This window comes from Gorilla gorilla, chromosome 2 (genome assembly GCF_029281585.2).
Source record: "Gorilla gorilla gorilla isolate KB3781 chromosome 2, NHGRI_mGorGor1-v2.1_pri, whole genome shotgun sequence".
Lineage (NCBI taxonomy): Eukaryota > Metazoa > Chordata > Mammalia > Primates > Hominidae > Gorilla > Gorilla gorilla.
Genome location: NC_086017.1, coordinates 78,400,237 through 78,419,187, shown reverse-complemented (window position 1 = coordinate 78,419,187; position 18,951 = coordinate 78,400,237). Strand labels below are relative to the sequence as shown.

Here is an 18,951-nt window from a genome sequence, read left to right as displayed (position 1 = left end):
AACAAGACTCTGTCTCAAAAAAAAAAAAAAAAAAAAAAAATTATTCACAGTCTTTCTGAAGAAGCCATTTCCAACCCATTCCATGATCTATGGCCAATATCCATGTGCCATGGCCTAATGGCTGCAATACACTGTCTTATGGAAAATTTGGCTGCAAGTTTTCTTCATAGCATGTCAGTCTATTCTTGGGTTATAGCTTCTCTAAGCAGGTGGGAATCGGGGCTGGATAAACATTGCCTGGTCTATCAAAGTCAGTTAGGGCTGGGATCCTGGCTTTCATATTTGGTAACCAATTATTATTTCTTTTAATGATGTAACTAGCTACCAGAATGAGAGCTTAAACTTTTTGAAAATGAAGCAAACTACCTAAGTAAATAAACAAATGAGAGCCACTTGTGTACCAATGATGTGAGCATGTCATGACATCCATTGATGTGCCCTGAGCTCTTTTACAAGGAAAAAACAATCCTGACCTATTCAACCTCAAATCTCTAAACCTTTAATAGGGTATATAGTAAGAGGAGTGTATGTACAATTAATGGCCTCGTCTTTAATTTAAAGTGTGAACCTGATTCTATTTCATCACTTTTGTATTATTCCCATGGGTAGTATGAAATTAGATTCCATTACTGCTCCCACTAGTACTGAGTTCTCACATTCCAGAGTAGTGCCTTTTATCATGTTTTCTTGTATTTATAAACTAGCTGGAGATGGCTCAAGCCCTACAATTCACTAAACACGCAGTCTTTTATTTAGAAGGTAGACAGCTCACAAAAAGATATGACACACTTCTTTGTCAAGAAAACTCTAATAGCTTTTGAAATGGGGCTGTCAAGCTTAATTAAAAGAAAAAGTCATATTATGACATGATATTTAACCTCCCAGGGAAGCAGTGTGTGCCTTGTGCAGGTGAAGAATGTGGTGGATCTCCTTAGATAAACAATTTTTATGCCTTCCATAACTTACTGTATCAGTGACAATGGCAAGGTGGTATAATATACTGTATTATAAAACCACTGTATTGCTTTGTGAAAGTTATACTCAATTTGATCAAAAAAACATGTTGAATTGTGTCTTGGTGAAAACTTTCTTCATCTTTCTACAATGTAAAAAAGCCAAGTAGTAAACTTCTCAATGTGCTTGCCTAGTCCATTAATAGATTAATCTAATCACCCCAAAATGTCAACAAATAAGATTTACACTATTTGAAAATCTTAATCTTATGAAATAAGCTACATTTTCACTTTTTTACTAAGAGAAGGGCTCTGGATAAAATTCTTTGCATTTACTCTAATTATGTTATAACATTATTCATCGTCCTGGATGCACAAGCTCAAAATCAATATTAGTCATACCACACAGAGCTCTTTATTACCAGAAATACGTGATATAAGTTTTTACACCATAAATGTGCAGATTCAATAGGCAGATGGTAGCTACTGAATTCCCCAAACTGGAGCAAGTTAAATTTAAACACAATTTGATGGTTCACACATTTGTGTAAGGGACTTGGATAAATCCAAATTGAATTTGACGACATTTACAAATATTTGCACTGTCTTATTGGATGGTTTCCTGATTCTGTTGTGATTTTTTTCTCCAGGTCTTTTCATGAAAGACTAGCATGAATTGACCGATGGGAAATGAATGAACAGATGTGGACCTCTAGAGCAGCCCCTTCATTGACTTAAAGGCTCTGGTTACAGAAAAGGAAAAGCTGTGACCACGACATCTTGTCAGTTATGAGAAGTGTCTGCACGTATGAGGCCATACAAAAGAGAATAGCCCTCTTTCTTCCCATTGGATTTTCATTTAGGATCAATGCTTTTAAAAGAGTATCCTAGGAAACACTAATAGTAAAGTCCACATGTTCAGAGAATTTGGGGCAATACTACTGCTGGCATCATTTAAAACATCGAATTAGTTCATCTCACTTTAGGCATGATAGAAAATTTTATGTAAAATCTAGATTTCTGGTTCTTTTGAAAAACTGAAGATATAACACTGCAGTGATTATATCCTCACATAGAAGCAATTTCTTACAGTTTCCCATTATGCAGGGCATGTGTGCTCCATTAGCCATGTGACCAACTAGAGGTTTCTTACTTGACTTCTCCTCTTCTAGTCTTTCTTAAAGACACACAGTGCCTTTTGGTTTATTAAAGCCTCTGACAATTCCCCCAGTAAATATCTCTATTTTGTTTAAAAAACTTTCCCAAATATACTTGATTATAGAAGTTTTTTTCTTCATATTTTGCATCTGGATCATAAATTCAAAATATTCTGATTTTCTGGTGTGAACTTTATGCTACCTTCTGGCAAATATTTTGTGAAAGCATTTGAGAAGCCTAGATTTTGCAGTCACGATTCTATTTCTGTCTCTGGATGCTTTTATAGGCCTTCAAGATGCAGAATCAGTTTATCTGGTTAGAGTGTTTGTATGTTCAATCAGACTTCAGGCTATCTTGGTAGAGATGGGGGAGCCTCTGAATTTGACCTGAGATTTAAATTTAAAAGTTGAGACTATGGGACCCAATGTGCTACTAACCTAATAAGAAACCATAACAATATTCATTCCAGAGAATATATTTTGCAGAAAAAGGATACACTTACAAGATGATTGGAACGGAAAGTATGATTATGCTATCTCCAGGAAAACTAGAACTTAAGTAGATATTTCCTTCTTATAAGCATTAGCTGAGTAACTCTCAAAAAAAGAAGATCATTTTTTGGTGGGGTTAGCCCCATATCTATTATTCCAGTAACCGCTGCGAAAGCCCAATAACGGCATCTGACATTTCGGCTTGCTGACTGAGGACACTGCAGTTATAGTAATGGAGTTCTGATTTTCAAAATATTAACATTGTAAATAGTAGCCACAATGGAAACAAAGACCTTATGGGAGAAGCTCTGGCTGACTATGAGTATCTGAGCAGTGCATTCTCTGGATTTGGTTAAGGTTGATTCAGTAAAAATAAATGGCAAAATAAAGAAGACAAGTAGGTTTAGAAAGAAGCTGTTTACCACTTTAATAGGGCTGTCCAACATTTGGTCACATAGATCATCTTGAAATCTAATTGTTTTCACAGCCTTCCTATCTCACAAGAGGAGATCTGAATACTCTTGGAAAAAGCAAACCAAACATAGAAAGAGATGCCATGATAAGACTTGTTGCTACAGCACTATGTAGTTAACGATGCCAGACTTTGGATTTAATCAGAGGACATTTCTGCAGTCTAGGACAGCTATACAAAGCCTTAAGACATTGTATTTACAGGACTTATTCATGTAGGGATCCATATCCTACCCATAACTCTGCCAGAGTCTTAATAGCATGGTGGAGTGGCTCCCTTAAGAATCCTCATTTTCTTCTAAGTGGAAAAGCTAGTAGTTCTAAAAATATTTTCCTGGAAGAGGTTAGAACGGTTATTATATATCAATTGAATATAAAGTATGATTATGTAAGCCAAGCTTGCATGCTAATATTGCACAGGGTAGAAAGCAATAAAACAGGACGATGTGCTTCCTTGGGCCATGTGGTAGAAGCAGAAGGAAGTTCTTGATTCAGTATCATTATGATGCCTCAAATTCCAGGAGTCCACCTGTAGCTGGCCTTCCCGTGTCAGTGCCATCTTGAATTCTCAAAAGGGCACATATCTTCCTTGCCGTTAGAAAAAGAAATGACTAACAAAACAAAGCAAAACAGACAAAACATCCAAAACTCAAAGGGGTACACCAGCCGTCTCAAACTGTGGTACTGTTCATTTCTTGAAGAGAATAGATAATATTTCAAAATATTATATATATATACATATATTTCAAATGGTACAAAGTAACTATAGATTCAAATTAGAAGATAGTTGATCGTTCTTCATGATGCCCAAAAATTTCACTGAGAAAACCCTTTTTTAAGCCCACTTTCCATGGTGTTGCCAAAACGCTGTGTCTTCTCACTGTAGGATATTTCGTTACACACAGTAAACGCACTGTGATTATCTGGTAGCCAGTCAAAGTGCAAGTAAGAAATCCATTTGGCTTGTATATATGTGAGATGTTTGAGATTCTCAAAATGTATTTTCCAGAGGGTTGGTTTTCCTTTACTACCAAAAATGCTTCTGTTAGGTTCTTGGGTGAATCTGAAACCAAAGAAAGACAGACATTTCAGGGAGAACAGTGCAAAATGAAGGCACAAAGAAATGTGATTACGTAGAAAATGAGGACACCTTGAATCTTTAGGATGTTGCTTTTTTTCAGGGGATCTGTAGTCAAAAATCTTAAAGTTTAGAGCAGTCATTTTCAAATGGCGATCAAATCATATTGATAGGCCACCATATTTTTATCAATGCAATAAATTAATGATGTCACTCCCGAGGAGTGAGACTCCTGGAGCAATGCCTATCCAGGACTGGTTTCCTAGGCATGTGACCTATGAAGTTGCACAAGGCCCTATCCTGGAAAGAGCCTCCTGCTTGGTTTAATGTTCTTCTGTTGCCATCTTGAGATTATTAATAATTTTTAAACAAGGGCCCTGCACTTTCATTTTGCACCTGGCCTTGCATGTTATGTAATCAGTCCTGTGTCTATCTGATGAAAATTTGAACTGGGTAAGTTATTCCATGGTCTTGTGAAGTTGGCCTGTTGTAAGATATAGAGGGCTGGCATGAGGTGAGGTCATTGTCAAGGTTAGACCACATCTGTGTAGGAACACACCGATGAGAAACTGTTCCTGTGCAAGGTGAGAAACTGTTGCACTCAACGACACAGTGTTCAAGGGCAATCAAGATTACATTTCTGTTGCTGTAGATGTCTTTTAATCCACTTGAATAGGGTATCAAAGGCTCAAATATTCAAAAGGACGCATGTACAGAGAACTACTAACTTCAAGCATAAATAACAATTCTAATAGAGTTGAAGCCTCTACTCTAGAGTTCCAGGAAATATGGCATTTTTCTTTATTATCTCTTACTTCTTTATAGTTTTAGAAGTTGAGTGTTCTGAGGCTAGAGGTAGAAGTCCATTTAAGGATTTTAGAGTTAGGCAGGTGGATGTGTGTTGGGCCAGTTACAGAAAACACTGATTTGACAAGATGGCTATAGTGGTTAATTGTGCAATCTGGGGTCTTCTACCTCCTCGTTTTAGGGAATAAAACTTGACTTTACATTGTGTACTAACTGTTGATTTTCTCACTAGTCTGAGAGACATTCACATATTGGAATGAAGCAAATCCAGCGTGGTTTGCTACGTCCCAAGATATTACACCAGATTATGTTCTGCTATTTTAACCTGTTAATTTGTCTTTTCCAGTGACTGATTTTCTCCTCATTTCCTCCTCTTCCTCTTCCTGCCACCAAGTAACTGACATTCAGTTTTTAGCTGAAATTATTCCACCATTGTCAAATAACTTATTTTGTCTTTGAAAGGCAAGTAAATCTAGGGACTCCAAAATCACTAAGCCAAAGGGAAATTCAAGCTGAGAATGATGTCAGGCAAACCTGCCTCTCATTTTATTCCTAAATAATATAGCTACAAAGATTTTTCAAAAGCCACATACGTCCCTCACAGTTTTACCACAGGGAAATTCCTTGTGGGTCCCAGATCTTTACCCTAAAACCTTTCTGTTGAATTTTACCCTGGCAATGTAAATTGATAGCTTATTTTTTCAGGTGCAGGACAAAGGACAGAACTCTAAGTCATCCCCCTGCTCACCTGAGACAAACGTATATCTGATTGCGTCCTCTGTCGTAAAAATATAGATTAACTGAGCTACATGAAGGCCTAAGTGGCTCTTCCTCTACCCCCTTCCCACATGTAAATGGTGTATTTGGTGAAAGGCTGGTCAAAGACCAAAAGAATGTAACCACCATTTGTCTCTTATCTACCCACACCTTTAAAAATTTGCTTCTTTCCCCAATATCCACCCTTTTCCCTTTAAATATTAAAACCCTCAGAATCATCTCTGGAGAAAGACACAGACCTACCTCTAGGTCATGCATTCATAACCTTGGCCAAATAAACTTTCTAAATTGAGTAAGACCTGTCTCAGATACTTTTCATTTTTACATCTCTGAGGGGAAGTCTGTCTTTCTAAATTAAGCCATTGTTCCTGAATATAAAAGGTATAGACATGTATCTGAATACATGGGATAGAGCCTCCCCAACTTTCAAACTTACGTATTTGATATAGTTTAAAGAAAAGACATAAATAAATAGGTGTCTAAAACTGCAAGAATAAAATCTCTAGTCAATATTTTGGTTGGTTAGTCTTGCTCCTAAGTACCAACAAAGCGATTTAATAAAGCAATTGAAGCAATGATCAAGCAGACGCAGAGGAATAATTTGGCCATGAAACTTCACCCAGATGTACTGAGATTCTCCCCAGAAGTGTGTGTGTTGCCAGATTTATTCTACTCCAAGCTGGGTCTTGGAAAACCTTTCAAGGTGAATACTTCCTTTATATAGGGTGGCATCCAGGAGTCTTCCTCTCTTAAAAAGTTATTCCAAATCTCCTGAAAGAAAAGGCTTTGCCTAATTCCACCTATATTTTCTCCTTCCTTCTGGGGTAATAATATCACTCAGATCCATTGTTCCTGAGGTTTTTCTTTAGACTGTGGCCTGTTACCTGGGCTACTCCAGAGGTTCTGGGGTGTCTGGTGGTTTAGATGAACCACCACATTTCTACTCTTCACCTTCCTTAAAAAAAGAACACCATAAAGTTTTAAATTAGATCAGACTTTGAAACGTTATTTAACCACATTTCGAAGAGAATTTTGTTCAGGATGATTATTTTGGAAGTAACCTACAAAAGATGAAGGTTTGGAACAGTCTTTTATAGGAAAGAGAACGAAGTCCCAGGAACCTTTCCCTGGATTATCTTTATATTGAAGTTACTTTTAAAATAACAGTATGAAGGAAACTCTCAGCTGCTATTAACAATCTGAGTGTGTTTCCCCAACTTTATTTTTATCCTGAGTGAACTGTCTTTGAATTATTCTCACACAAAAAAGAACGAAAGAGGTAGATTTCTTTTTTTTTTTACCTCATTGATAACAGCAGAACAATGAAAACATGTGACTCATAAAAATTAAAGTACATCTGTGAATTAAACCATTCTTAAAGTTAAATTGTTAGAATCAATATTTGAAGTGAGTAAGCATATTTGTGTTCTGATGGAGAAGAATACATAAGGTGTAGAAGAAAAATTAATACAAAACATATTTTCAGAGCACATGATCTAAGGACTGGCGTTGACACACCATCTACACAGAATAGATGGTTCCTGTACACATCGTCTGGACTTAGTTGATGCTCCTTGTGTTTAAAAGTGCTTATTTCATTGCAAATTTCTTGAGAAGGAGGGAGGAGGGAGGACATATGTCAGTAAGAGCATTTGAGTCCTCTGAAGGTTTAAAAAGTACAGCTTTTCCAGTGTCTTCTCTTTCCTTTTCTAAGGACAGACTTGAGAATACTCAGCTGACTGATGTGCAGCTCACATGGCTGTAGAGTAGCCTCCTATTTCCTTGCTTGAAAAGGATGTATACGTCAGAACAGGTACATCCTCTGCTTTCAAACCGACTGCAATGGCAATTTGTTTATCTCATCCATTCAACTGCTTGAGTTGAATTCAGCCCACCCAGGGAGGTAGCAAATGGTGTGTTCCAGTCTCTGGTACCGTGATCAGATCCTGCACAATACTCCTGTGTTGTCGGAAAATGTCTAGGGTGCATCTGCAACATGCCTGATAGTTTTAAAATGTACTCTACAGAGGCCAAATAAAAGAAAGTTACATTGGTCTCAAAAAAGTAGCATTAACAATTTATGTTTCTGTTTTTTTGTTTTGTTTGTTTTATATTCTATCTTCCAAAAAGTCTCCTAGTTGGTACTCTTGGAATTTCACATATTTAAATCTTGACTTGAATTATTTTTCTTTACTGTGTTTCAGGTGTGGAGACACCATGAGAATAAGACTTGCCTTCAGTAAAAGGCAATCAGTTCTTTAGAATAGAGAAAAGAGATTTGGCAGGAAATATATCAGCAATGTGTTTAAAACAAAGGTGGTTAGATTCCAATCATACTGGCCATAATTCAGAACAGCTTAAAACAAACCAATTTGTGAGGGCAACTTCAAATTATTGGGAAGAATCATTTTTAGGCAAAAGGTAACCAAAGGGAAACCTGATTTCCCACCTTCCACTAGTTAATTAAAATGGTTTCTGTGGATAAGTTGCATGAACCAGGCTTATTTCTGAATAATGTCTTCTGTAGGTGTTTCATTAAAATGAAACAGGATAATCCACATTAAGCTACTCAGGCACAGACAGATGCATGTTAGCAAGCTAGGGTGGTTCAGAGGTTCCTCCTGGTCGCAAGCCAGAAATGTATAGCCATTTACTACTGGTCAACGGGGTCAAAAAAGGCAAGGAAATTTGATACACAAGATGTTTTCACCTATTTTATATGTGAAAAATAAGTTTTATATAGTATTATGTAGCATTAGTTTTGTCTTCTGCATCACAAAGACGCAAGAACCAATTTTATTTATTGAAAAAGTGAGGCTGAGAAGAAAGAGTAAGTCAAGATTAATAATAAGGGGTGGGAAACAGAGACATCCTTTCAAATACATCAGACCTTTGGTAGAATAAAACTTCAGCATACTAGGATTTGTAACCGATGGAGCTTGCTTTAAAAAATGCTCCACAGGCTGGGTATGGTGGATCAGGCCTGTAATCCCAGCATTTTGGGAGACTGAAGCAGGAAGATAGCTTGACGCTAGGAGTTAGATGCTGCAGTGGGCTATAATCACACCACTTCACTCCAGCCTGGGCAACAGAGCGAGACCCCCCTCTCTCAAAAAAAATTCCTGTAAATTAAAACACACACAGGCATGCACCCCCTCCCCCCGCCACACACATGCACACACACACCCACCCACTCCCCCCCCCCCACACACACAGAGACAAAGAGAGAGAGAAACAGGGCTGATACTCAATTGGTACACATACATATGACCACACTTGTCAAATAGACATACTTTTTTATTAGTGGATATATAATTACTATCTTAAGCATCCGGAGCATCTCCCACCCCTGTCCCCTTTAGGATTCCAAGGCTGTCCAGTAACTACAGGGTTAATATCTAGCTAGCTGGGCCTTTCTGCCCTGCTCCAGCATCAGGGCATCAATTCTGATGGGTTGGATTACCCCACCCTGAAGGTTGTTATTTATTTAGAAGATCACTCCTGATTTAACCAAAGAAATCAAAGAATGATGTATTCACTCCCCAAAACCCTTTTCAGTTCTCTGAAGGATCATCACAGAACTCTTTTAAAGAACATTAGAAAATGGCTTCTGTAGGTGTACTTAAAAGCAGACCCTTTCAGCAAACCATCTGGATGAATTAGGGAGGAAGTTCATTTGATTATCATTCTGAGCACTATAGATGTTGGATGAATTATCTAAATAATTACCTCATGATTCCTCTCCACTCTGGCTGGAAACCCAATTTAATTTATGAGTCTGTGACAGAAACACTAAACTGCTCAGTGTGGGAAAGTCAAGTTCAATCTCTAACGTCTCATTCACGGATGGACACTGATCTGCATAGTTCAGAATGCTTTCTGTCACAGGAGAATCTTCTCTCCTGTGCAAAGCTTCTGTGGATGCTGTTTGCACAGCACAAACTCAAATAGTACAGTCAGTAACATGCAAAATACATTTGAAATAAGTGCACTTACTCTCGTGGTCTTAATTTTGTTGCCTGTTGCACACATCCATCCAGAATTGTCAGGGAGTGTCTTACATTCTTCTCCTTCTAGGCAAGGCTCCATCTCACACCACCATTTCCCAATCACTATGGAGGCTGTGCAGAAACAGGAAACAACTGTGTTTGCAATTCATCCAAACAACCTGAACACTGACGTTGTGTCCCTCTGCAGATTTTCATGTTCTTGGAAGCACACTAAGTCCTCTTTAATCCTCCATGACTAGCTAAGAAAGCTCTATTAAAAAAAATAAGATTTTAATTTATATGCCTTATAATGCAAATATAATCATGTGGACTGGTTTCATCAAGCAGCATTTTTGTTGGGGATTGAGACTGCCTTTTCAAAATTATGACAGTAAGAGAAACCTAACACAGCTGACTCCATCTTGCTTCTAACATCCAAGCTATCTTTGGTCATTCCTGGGCATAGGCTAAGCTAACTTTGGGAGGAATTTAGTTTAAACTTAAAGCAAGGATAATAACAACCCTTCCCAAAAGTAAACTGCCTTTGTAAAACTAATGAAAGGCCACAAAGTTAGGACTATGAGAGGGGGCTGAATTCTCTTAAGATATAGAAGTAGTTAAATGATAATCAGCTATTGTTCTGGAGGCTGTGAGATTTGTAACTTTTCCAATTATTCCTGTAGATAATATCACTATTGTAGAACCGAAAATTGACTGAGATATTTTTCAGACTTTTGCATTCCAGCAACCGACTCCACTGAGACCCACACACTCAGGACCCAACCAGTCCTGTGGCCCCCACCTGGAGGCTGACTTAGCACATGAGAACTGTTTGCCACACCTCTATCATTTCAACCCCAATCAACATTCCCCATTCCCTAGCCCCCCCGCCCGCCAAACTACCCTTGAAAAATCCTAACCTCGAAGATTTCAGGGAGACTAATTTGAGTGACAACTCAAAGTTTCCCACGTGACCAGCCTTGTGTTAATTAAACTCTTTCTTTACTGCAAAATCATGGTCTCAGTGAATTAGTTTTTGTCTGTACAGTGGACAGGAAGAACCCACAGGCAATTAAAACAATCTTTTTGTTTTTATGCTGAATGCATATGGAAGAGGAAGACTTATGAAGGAAATAAAAATATTTTATTCCAAAATACACTTCTTTGACATAGTGTGAGATGGCTGTTCAGAGAGTCAGCAAACAGAAGTAGCCCAGCAAAGTTTTCTTTCATGTGGGAGATTTGTATCTATAAAGAAAATCTGCACTGATACAACCAGGCTTTCTCTGAAGCCCCCATTGTCCAGTCTAGGAAAAATTAACTGAGAGTCTGACACTTTTAAAGGCCTAAAAGAAATATTTACCAGCTATTTTCTCTGAGGGCTGCTACCTGTGAGACCAACGTTGCTAGCCAGGCCTCCTTTTCTCTCCCTTCCCTAACCTGTCTTGCCATATAACCTGATTTACCATCATAACCTGTTTTGGGCCATGCACTGAGTCCCCATTCTTTATGTAGTTTCAAGATGGTATGTAAGTTTGTATATGCCATTAGGGGGTTAGTGTAATCACTGTGATTCTCCCTCATGTACACATTAATAAATTTGTATGCCTTTTCTTTTATTAATCTGCCTTTTGCCCATTGATTTTTCATCAAAATTTCAGAAGATGAAGGAGAAGTTTTTCTTTGCCCCCTACGCTTAATTTTTGGGTCTTCAGGAACTTTCGTGCTCTTAGCTTTTGTAGAGCACAGATCTTGCACTATTTCTATTCAATGAACGGGACAAATGCCTCAATACTCTTCAGAATGACTGAGGCATTCTTCTCAGAAAGGCAAATTTATCCACCAAGCATTAGGGTTTATCGCCTAGCCTAGGGCCTTGAAGAATTTCAAAGGCCTGGCATAGAAAACATGAATTGACTGAAAGTACAAAAGAAAAGTTGCAAAATAAAAGTCAAGAGTAATATTAGATAAAAATATATCCTTACCATCGAGAGTATAGTTGATATGAGTTGTGGTTACCTTTTAATATGTTTAAAATGATGTGGGGGGAACTATCAAAAGTTGAGCCTCTGATAAAGCAGCCCTAATTTTCAGGGGAATATCAAGAATGACCACAATAGGAAGCTGGCAATGAATTTAGTGTATGTATTAAATATTTACAGCACACATTTTCTGATAACAAAATGTTGTAAAACCAGTGACTAGATTCACTCAATGCAAATCAAGAAACTCTATATTTCCCTTAATGCCTTAATTGAAAAATGATTTCTACACAAGCACCAGTCATTTCTGCAGCTCCTCCCTGTGTTAGCTCTTCCCAAATCCACCCGGGCATTTCCCATTCAGAATCCTCAAAATGTCAGCCAGGTGTTTGTCTCACGATGCTTTCTGGTTGGCTGTTTTTACACGGGATAAGAACCCTCATTCTTTACTCATTCCCCGCCATCCCCCATGTTCCAAAGATGCTCTCCACCATGACGTTTAAGTCTCACAACACCAAGAAGCCAAATGACATATGATAATGTCACAGAGGATTAACATTAAAACGGGATAGAGTAGACCCTGAAGCAAAGCAGGAGCACATTAAAATTCTCTCTCTATCCAGTATTCACTAGAGGGATGAGATTGCTGACTTAAAAGCAGAATGGTTTAACCATCCAGACATCTCTCTGCCCTTAGGCTTTCCTTCTATGCTTTTCTTACTTCTGTCTTCCCCTTCTTTAGAATTCAGTGTTCCTCAATCTTTACTTTGAATAAAATTATTATGTAGTGAGGAAAGAAAAGAACTTTTATGGGAGGAATGTGAGCCTTTTCAAATTATTAGGCCCAGGGAGGTGTAAAATGAGACAGCAATCACACCCTGCTTCCTCTCTTTTGAGACACACATTCATCTAAGGAGATGGCTTGCAATTGCTGCAAATAGCTATGCATTAACCTAATAATGCCTCAGTGGACACCATATCCCATGCCCTATAGCTTAACAATGGATAGCCAATCACTAATGAATGTTATTTCTGTAAACCAATGAGAATTCCTAACAAAAACTTTCCCCCATCCCCATTTTTCCCCCTTTAAAAACCTGCTTTTAACTATGGCCAGTAGAGCTCATATCCAAGATTACTATGGTCTGAGTCTTCCAGGCAGCTATCCTTATTTTGGTTCAAATAAACTCTTCAAATTACATTTTGTGCTTCAGGTTCTTCCCTTTAGGTCGACAGTAGAATTCTATATGCAAAGTCATGTCTACTCTATTATATTGTCAATTTAAGAAACTTCTCAAGGGTAATTTTGCCATATTTAATTTTTGCCTTATATGTGGACCAGACCAAAGTATGTATGATGCAATTCCACTGGATATGGCCAGCAAGCATAGGTGGTAAAATCTTCTAAATAGCTGTATTCATATGTAAGACAACGTAATATTATGGTAAAACAGAGTTTGAATAGAAGACACAAATCCTCCACAGGGTATAGAATGATTGAGAGTTTAAAGTTGTTTTTTTTTTTTTTCTTTTTGATGGCAGTGCTCTGTATCTGGGCATGAAGTAAAGGAAGTAAAGGAAGATTCTTGTCATGGGTAAAAGTACTTATTTATGTGAATGAACAGATGACAATAATACATAAGAGAAGCAAGAAAAACATACACTATTGAAAGGGAACAAAAATAAATTGTAAAACTTCCAGTTACATAAGATACAAATCAAGGTTTGCCAGTGTTTATTGAAAACCTATAATCTGAAGTTTCCTTTGGGTGAGCACTTAATCAGAAACAGTCCAGTTACATTTACTACCATTTCTGATGCTTATCCACTTAAACCCCACCTAATATTTCAATATTGTTGCCCTGAATCTAAACCATCAAGAATGGAAACCCTTTGATCTTAGCATGAGAAGAAATTGCCTTTCCCAACAATCCTTCAACTTAGCATTTTGTCACCCTTTTTTCACAGAAGCTAGCGAATAATGCACATCCGCCAGTGGGGTCAGCTTTTTGCATTTTTTTTTGTTGTTGTTGTTGCCTCCTTCTAAGCCCTGTTCCTCCTTCTCCTTCAGGCTGCTCTCTGCCCTCTTGGAGCTGATCTACTTTGTTGCAAGTCAACAAAGCAGTTTCCTTTTGTCTTAAGCATTAATACCTCCTAAATGAAAATGTAGACATTAGGGAAAAAATAAATCTCCAAACCCATGCATCACCTTTAATTCAAGGTTGTAAAGATCCACTGGTTCATAGGGGGAAAAGAAGAGGCTTTCTAGGAAGAAAAACGTCCTCAGACCTGTTATAATATCTAAAAATTCACATTAGAGTTGCCTCTTCTAAATAGAGTTGGGTGATTTGCTTTACCCTTTGGCTTACTAGAATCCAATTCATTCTTCCAGTTGTAGAGAAGTTTAAACCTGCAGATTTGCTAATTTGAGTCTATAAAACAAAATAAAAATAAACATTAACAGGAAAAAAAGGCATACAAATTATGTGCACACATGTGCAAAAGAATCATTCAAAATATAAAAATTCAAAGAAAGGCAAGATTATCGATGTTTTTATGCCATCTTGAGCTTACAGAAAGAATAGGGGCTTTTGGAACAGGTTATGGAAAAAGGCAAAGAGAAATTTGGCTAGCAAAGGTGGTCCTGTTATGCAGATGAAACTTCTCAGGTAGCAGCCCTCAGAGAGAACAGCCAGGTGTCAGACCCTCAGTCAATCTTTTCTAAATACTGACAAGGTGGGGGCTTCAGAGAAAAGCTGTTTGCATCTGTTCTTTAGTTCACTTTTTTTTCCTCTACAGATGCAAATCGTCTCCGCTAGAGACAGATTTGAGGGCTACTTCTGTTTATAAGCCCTCTGAACAACCATCTCAAAGTATGTCAAAGACATATATATACGGGTAAAATATTTTAGTTTTCTTCACGGTGTTGCCTTTCTGAAGATGTCATTAGACCAATTTTGTTTCTGATTGACACGTTACATGGCCATCTTCATATATATCCTTTTATATTCCAGGTCAAGGTGTGAAAGGAAAATAAAATCTCAGGACCACAAACTCACTATGCCAAAGGGAAAAGTTAAGCTTGCGAACTGAGTCACACAAACACAAATCCTTCGTTTCTAAACAGATAAGTGCAAGATAGAAGGCCACATGTCTCTCTGCATGGTCTCAGTCACTCTGACAATGTAAATTAACAGCTTATCTTCACAGGTACAGGACAAAGACAGGAGTAGAAATCGATCCTCTCCCCACCTCAAGACAAATGCATATTAGACTTCTTCCTCTGCTCTATGTTTACTTTATCTCATGTAAAATGCAGTTTTACTGAAAGCACAAGGCGAATCCATACTTTACTGTTCCTCTGCCTGCTCCTTTCACATGCAACATGTAGATTTAGTAATCACTCACTAAAGCCTCTGATATGGTTTAGCTGTGTGCCCACCCAAATCTCATTTGGAATCACAGGTCCCATAATTCCCATGTGTTATGGGAGGGACCCTGTGGGAGATAATTGAATCATGGGGGCGGTTTCCCCCATACTGTTCTCATTGAAGTAAGTCTCATGAGATCTCATGGTTTTATAAGGGATTTCCCCTTTTGCTTGATTCTCATTCTTTCTTGTCTAGCACCAAATAAGATGTGCTTTTCACCTTCCGCCATGATTGTGAGGCCTCTCCAGCCACATGGAACTGTGAGTCCATTAAGCCTCTTCTTCTTTATAAATTACCCAGTCCTATGTATGTCTTTATCAGCAGTGTGAAAATGGACTAATACAGCATCATAAGGATGCGACCGCTCACCTTACTACATACCTGCCTTCTTTTTTTTTTTTTTTTGTTCTCCTTACCACCCTGCCCACTTTTCCCCTTTAAATACTGAAGCCCTCGAAACCCTCTTTGGAAAAAGTGCAGGCCACAGTCCTATGGTGACTGGTGTCTCTTTTTCCCAGGTGTGTCCTCATCATTGGCAAAATAAACCTCCAAATTGATTGAGACCTATCTCAGACTTTTATTATTATTATTATTGTTATTATTATTTTGCTTTACAAAGCTACATTCTCTAAACATAATTTTTTCATAAACTCATTTTTTTCTGCAATTTAAAAAAAATTTACCATGAGAGAATTTCAAAATTGCCTCCTCTTCACCCAAACTGAAAGCTACCTAAAAACCTTCAGGCTATTGAAAGAGAATTGATCCACTAGATTCAATAAAATGAGCTAATATCAATGCTAGTTAACTGTTTTTACAATTTTGTCTCATGGAGATACTTATGGTAAGTGATGGAAACCCAAATATGCACCCTCCCCAACTACTTCTTTGGTATATTTTGAGATGGCTACTCAGAGGGGCTGTAGACACAGAAATGGCTCTGAAATGCTGTGTTTTGTGGGGATGATTTGTATCTAAACGAGAAATCTACATTAGTGAAGAGTGGATGCAAATGGGTTTTCTCTGAGCACTGCCCACCCTCCATCCCCCCTCCAAAAAAAAGACTCAATGTCTGACACTTTTAAAGTCTGACAGAGAAACTTTTACCACAGCCTACCATTTATTCTTTCTGAGAGTGCTCCCAGATACCTGAGGGGCTTTTATCTGCATAAGAAGGCAGCCTTTATTTGCCAGGTTTTGCCTCTGCCATTTTCCCATAACCAGTGACACCACCTCCCCTCCTCCTCCTGAGAAGACCCAAGCCCCTATTCTTTCTATAACCTCAGAGTGCTATAAAATTTTCAGTCATCCAGCTCTTTAGGGGTCTCACATTTGTGGGACTCCCATGTCTATGTACATGTTAATAAATTTGCATACTTTCTCCTCTGTGGATCTATTGTCCATTCATTTTAACAGACAGATTTGGACGTTCAGAGAGAAGAAAATTCTCCTCACCCCTGCATAAGAAAAATATAAAGATAAATAATTCTTAAATATTTTGAATTAAGATAGTCAATGCAATAATAAAAAGGATAATTAACATTTATTGAGTGCTCCTATGTGTTTCTCTGTTAGGTATTTTAAATGTATTACCTCAGTCTTTGCAGTAACTCTGTTAGAGCAGGTAGTTAGGTTGACATGAGCAGGGCAGGAGAGGGCCCCCCACCAGGAATGCCTGGCAACCATCAGTTGATGGTCAGGTGGTTGTTGTTAAACTGTCTCTCTAAAATAATAATTGGTCACAACCAGCGCCAGGGAAAGGCAGTCTCCCAACAGATAGAAAACATCTGAAGCTGTGATCAGCAGCTTCCCCGTAAGATCTCAGGAATTGGATGAGTAGGTTCAAGCACGTGCTCTAAGAAGCAAAATGATGGAGTTTAACTGACCTTCCTCTAGGAACACTCAACTGATAAGGGAAAAATGCCTCAAATGAGCATGTGCACAACTTCCCAAGTGCTGGCGGGTCACTACACATGTGGACAGCCCCCCTAAAGGAAGAATCAGGGGAGATGGGACACAACCACCCAGAAGTAAGCCAACTTATAAAACCCCAAGTCAAAGGTCAAACTGTGCACTTGGATCTCTCAAGTCACCCGCTTGTCCCTCTTTCAAGTGTGCTTTACTTGCTTTCATTCCTGCTCTAAACTTCTAAATAAACTTTCACCTCTGCTCTAAAACTTGCCTTGTTCTCTCCCTCTGCTTTAAGTCATTCGGTCAAATTCTTTCTTCTGAGGAGGCAGAATCTGAGGCTGCTGCAGACCCACATGGATACGCTGCTGTTAACAACCATGTAAAGTAGGTATTATCACTAACCCATTTTAAAAGTGATGAAACTGAAGCCCGGAGAGACTAAGTAACTTTCCCAAGCTTACACAGGTAAGAAGTGCAGGAATTAACACTTAAACCCCAGCATGCTTCACCACCAAATCCATGTTTTTTGTTTTGCTTTGTTTTGTTGTTGTTGTTGTTGTTAATCATTATAATGCTAATTCAGTGCCTTCTAGTTTTGTATTCAGCATTCATAGAATTAAAAAAATATATTGGCTTTTGAGCCCATGAGTCCATGGATTCTGTATGTTGTATTACTATCAAAAATAAATTTCATATCAAACACAAATACTTGCAGAAAACAAAAACATTTAGATTCTTGTAAAATTAAGTTAGCTTTAAAAAAAATTCAAGCAAGAGCCAACTTATCACACTTTTTTTTTTGATCTGAGCTACGCATTACTTGATTTCACTAGTTACAGTATTTTAATAGAAATTCCCACAAGTGAACCATTTTCGAAGCCATGAGAAACTTGTGAGGTAGATGCATAACTTCTCCGAGGACTTTTTATCCCCTAGAACTGAGTTAATCAAATATCAGCCACCAAAACCAGCTTCTCTTATCTGAAGTGATTATGAAAGAAGATCTTTAAGGTCCCTTTTAACCCTGGGGTTCTAGGACTTGCTCTGTGAATTTGCCATGCTTAGGAAAATATTTGATCTTCAACTCTTTCCAGAATGTTCATCTTTCTTTGAGAGATTCTTAAAATCACTAAAGCTTCTTTAATCATGAGTCTTGATTTCTCCCTTATACTAGGTCATATTGCTATAGAGCAAAAGAGAGGCTGTAAAAGGAGAATCAATCCTTTATTTCAGTATAAATCCTAAATAGAGCAGAAATCTGTTTTTCATTATGGTTGTTGTTCACTCATGAGGCATTTTGCCATGGAACTATAGCAAGATACTAATAAGCAATGGGCTTAATAAAAACAATAAATAAACATTATATTGACTAAGAACTGCAGTCCCTTTCTACTGTTTCAGTAGATAATCAAATCCAGCAAATGTTTATCAAAACATTACCTGCTTTACCAAGAGTGATAAAATAAAGAACATGACATAGTCCTGTCCTCAAAGATGACAGTTTAGATCAGAGTTTCTCAATACAGGTTACTGGCATTTTGTCATAAATTACAGGAAAGAAGTATAAATGAGCAAAGTGCTCTTCACCTAGTAAATATGTTGTGTTAATAGAGCAGGCTCAGGTTGGGGAATAAAAGGAGAAAACCTGCTGTAGTTTGGATGTTTGTCCTCTCCAGAGTTCATGTAGAAATTTGATCTCCAATGTTAGAAATGGGGCCTAATGGAAGGCATTTGAGTTATGGGGTGGGTCTCTCATGAACAGGTCAATTCCCCTACAGGGGAGGGTGAGTGAATTCTCACTCTCTTAGTTCCCACGAGAGCTGGTTGTTTAAAGGAGCCTGGCACCTTTCCTCTCTCCCTTTCTTCCTCTCTGCCATGTGGTCTCTGCACACACAGCTCCCCT

The 18,951-nt window shown here is 38.1% G+C and overlaps 1 protein-coding gene across 2 annotated transcripts in view; it reads right to left on the bottom strand.

Moving 5' to 3' along the window:
* Positions 1-3,000: 3,000 nt before the first annotated feature.
* Positions 3,001-18,951, bottom strand: part of TAFA1 (TAFA chemokine like family member 1) — a 543,464-nt gene continuing 527,513 nt past the window's right edge. For both annotated transcript variants that reach the window (XM_004035862.5, XM_019022876.4), the window contains exons 4-5: positions 9,732-9,856; positions 3,001-4,136 (exon numbers count right to left, since the gene is read on the bottom strand). In XM_004035862.5, the coding sequence (XP_004035910.1) occupies positions 4,119-4,136; positions 9,732-9,856 (143 nt within the window). In that variant the 3' untranslated portion in view covers positions 3,001-4,118. The remainder of the gene's footprint in view (positions 4,137-9,731; positions 9,857-18,951) is intronic.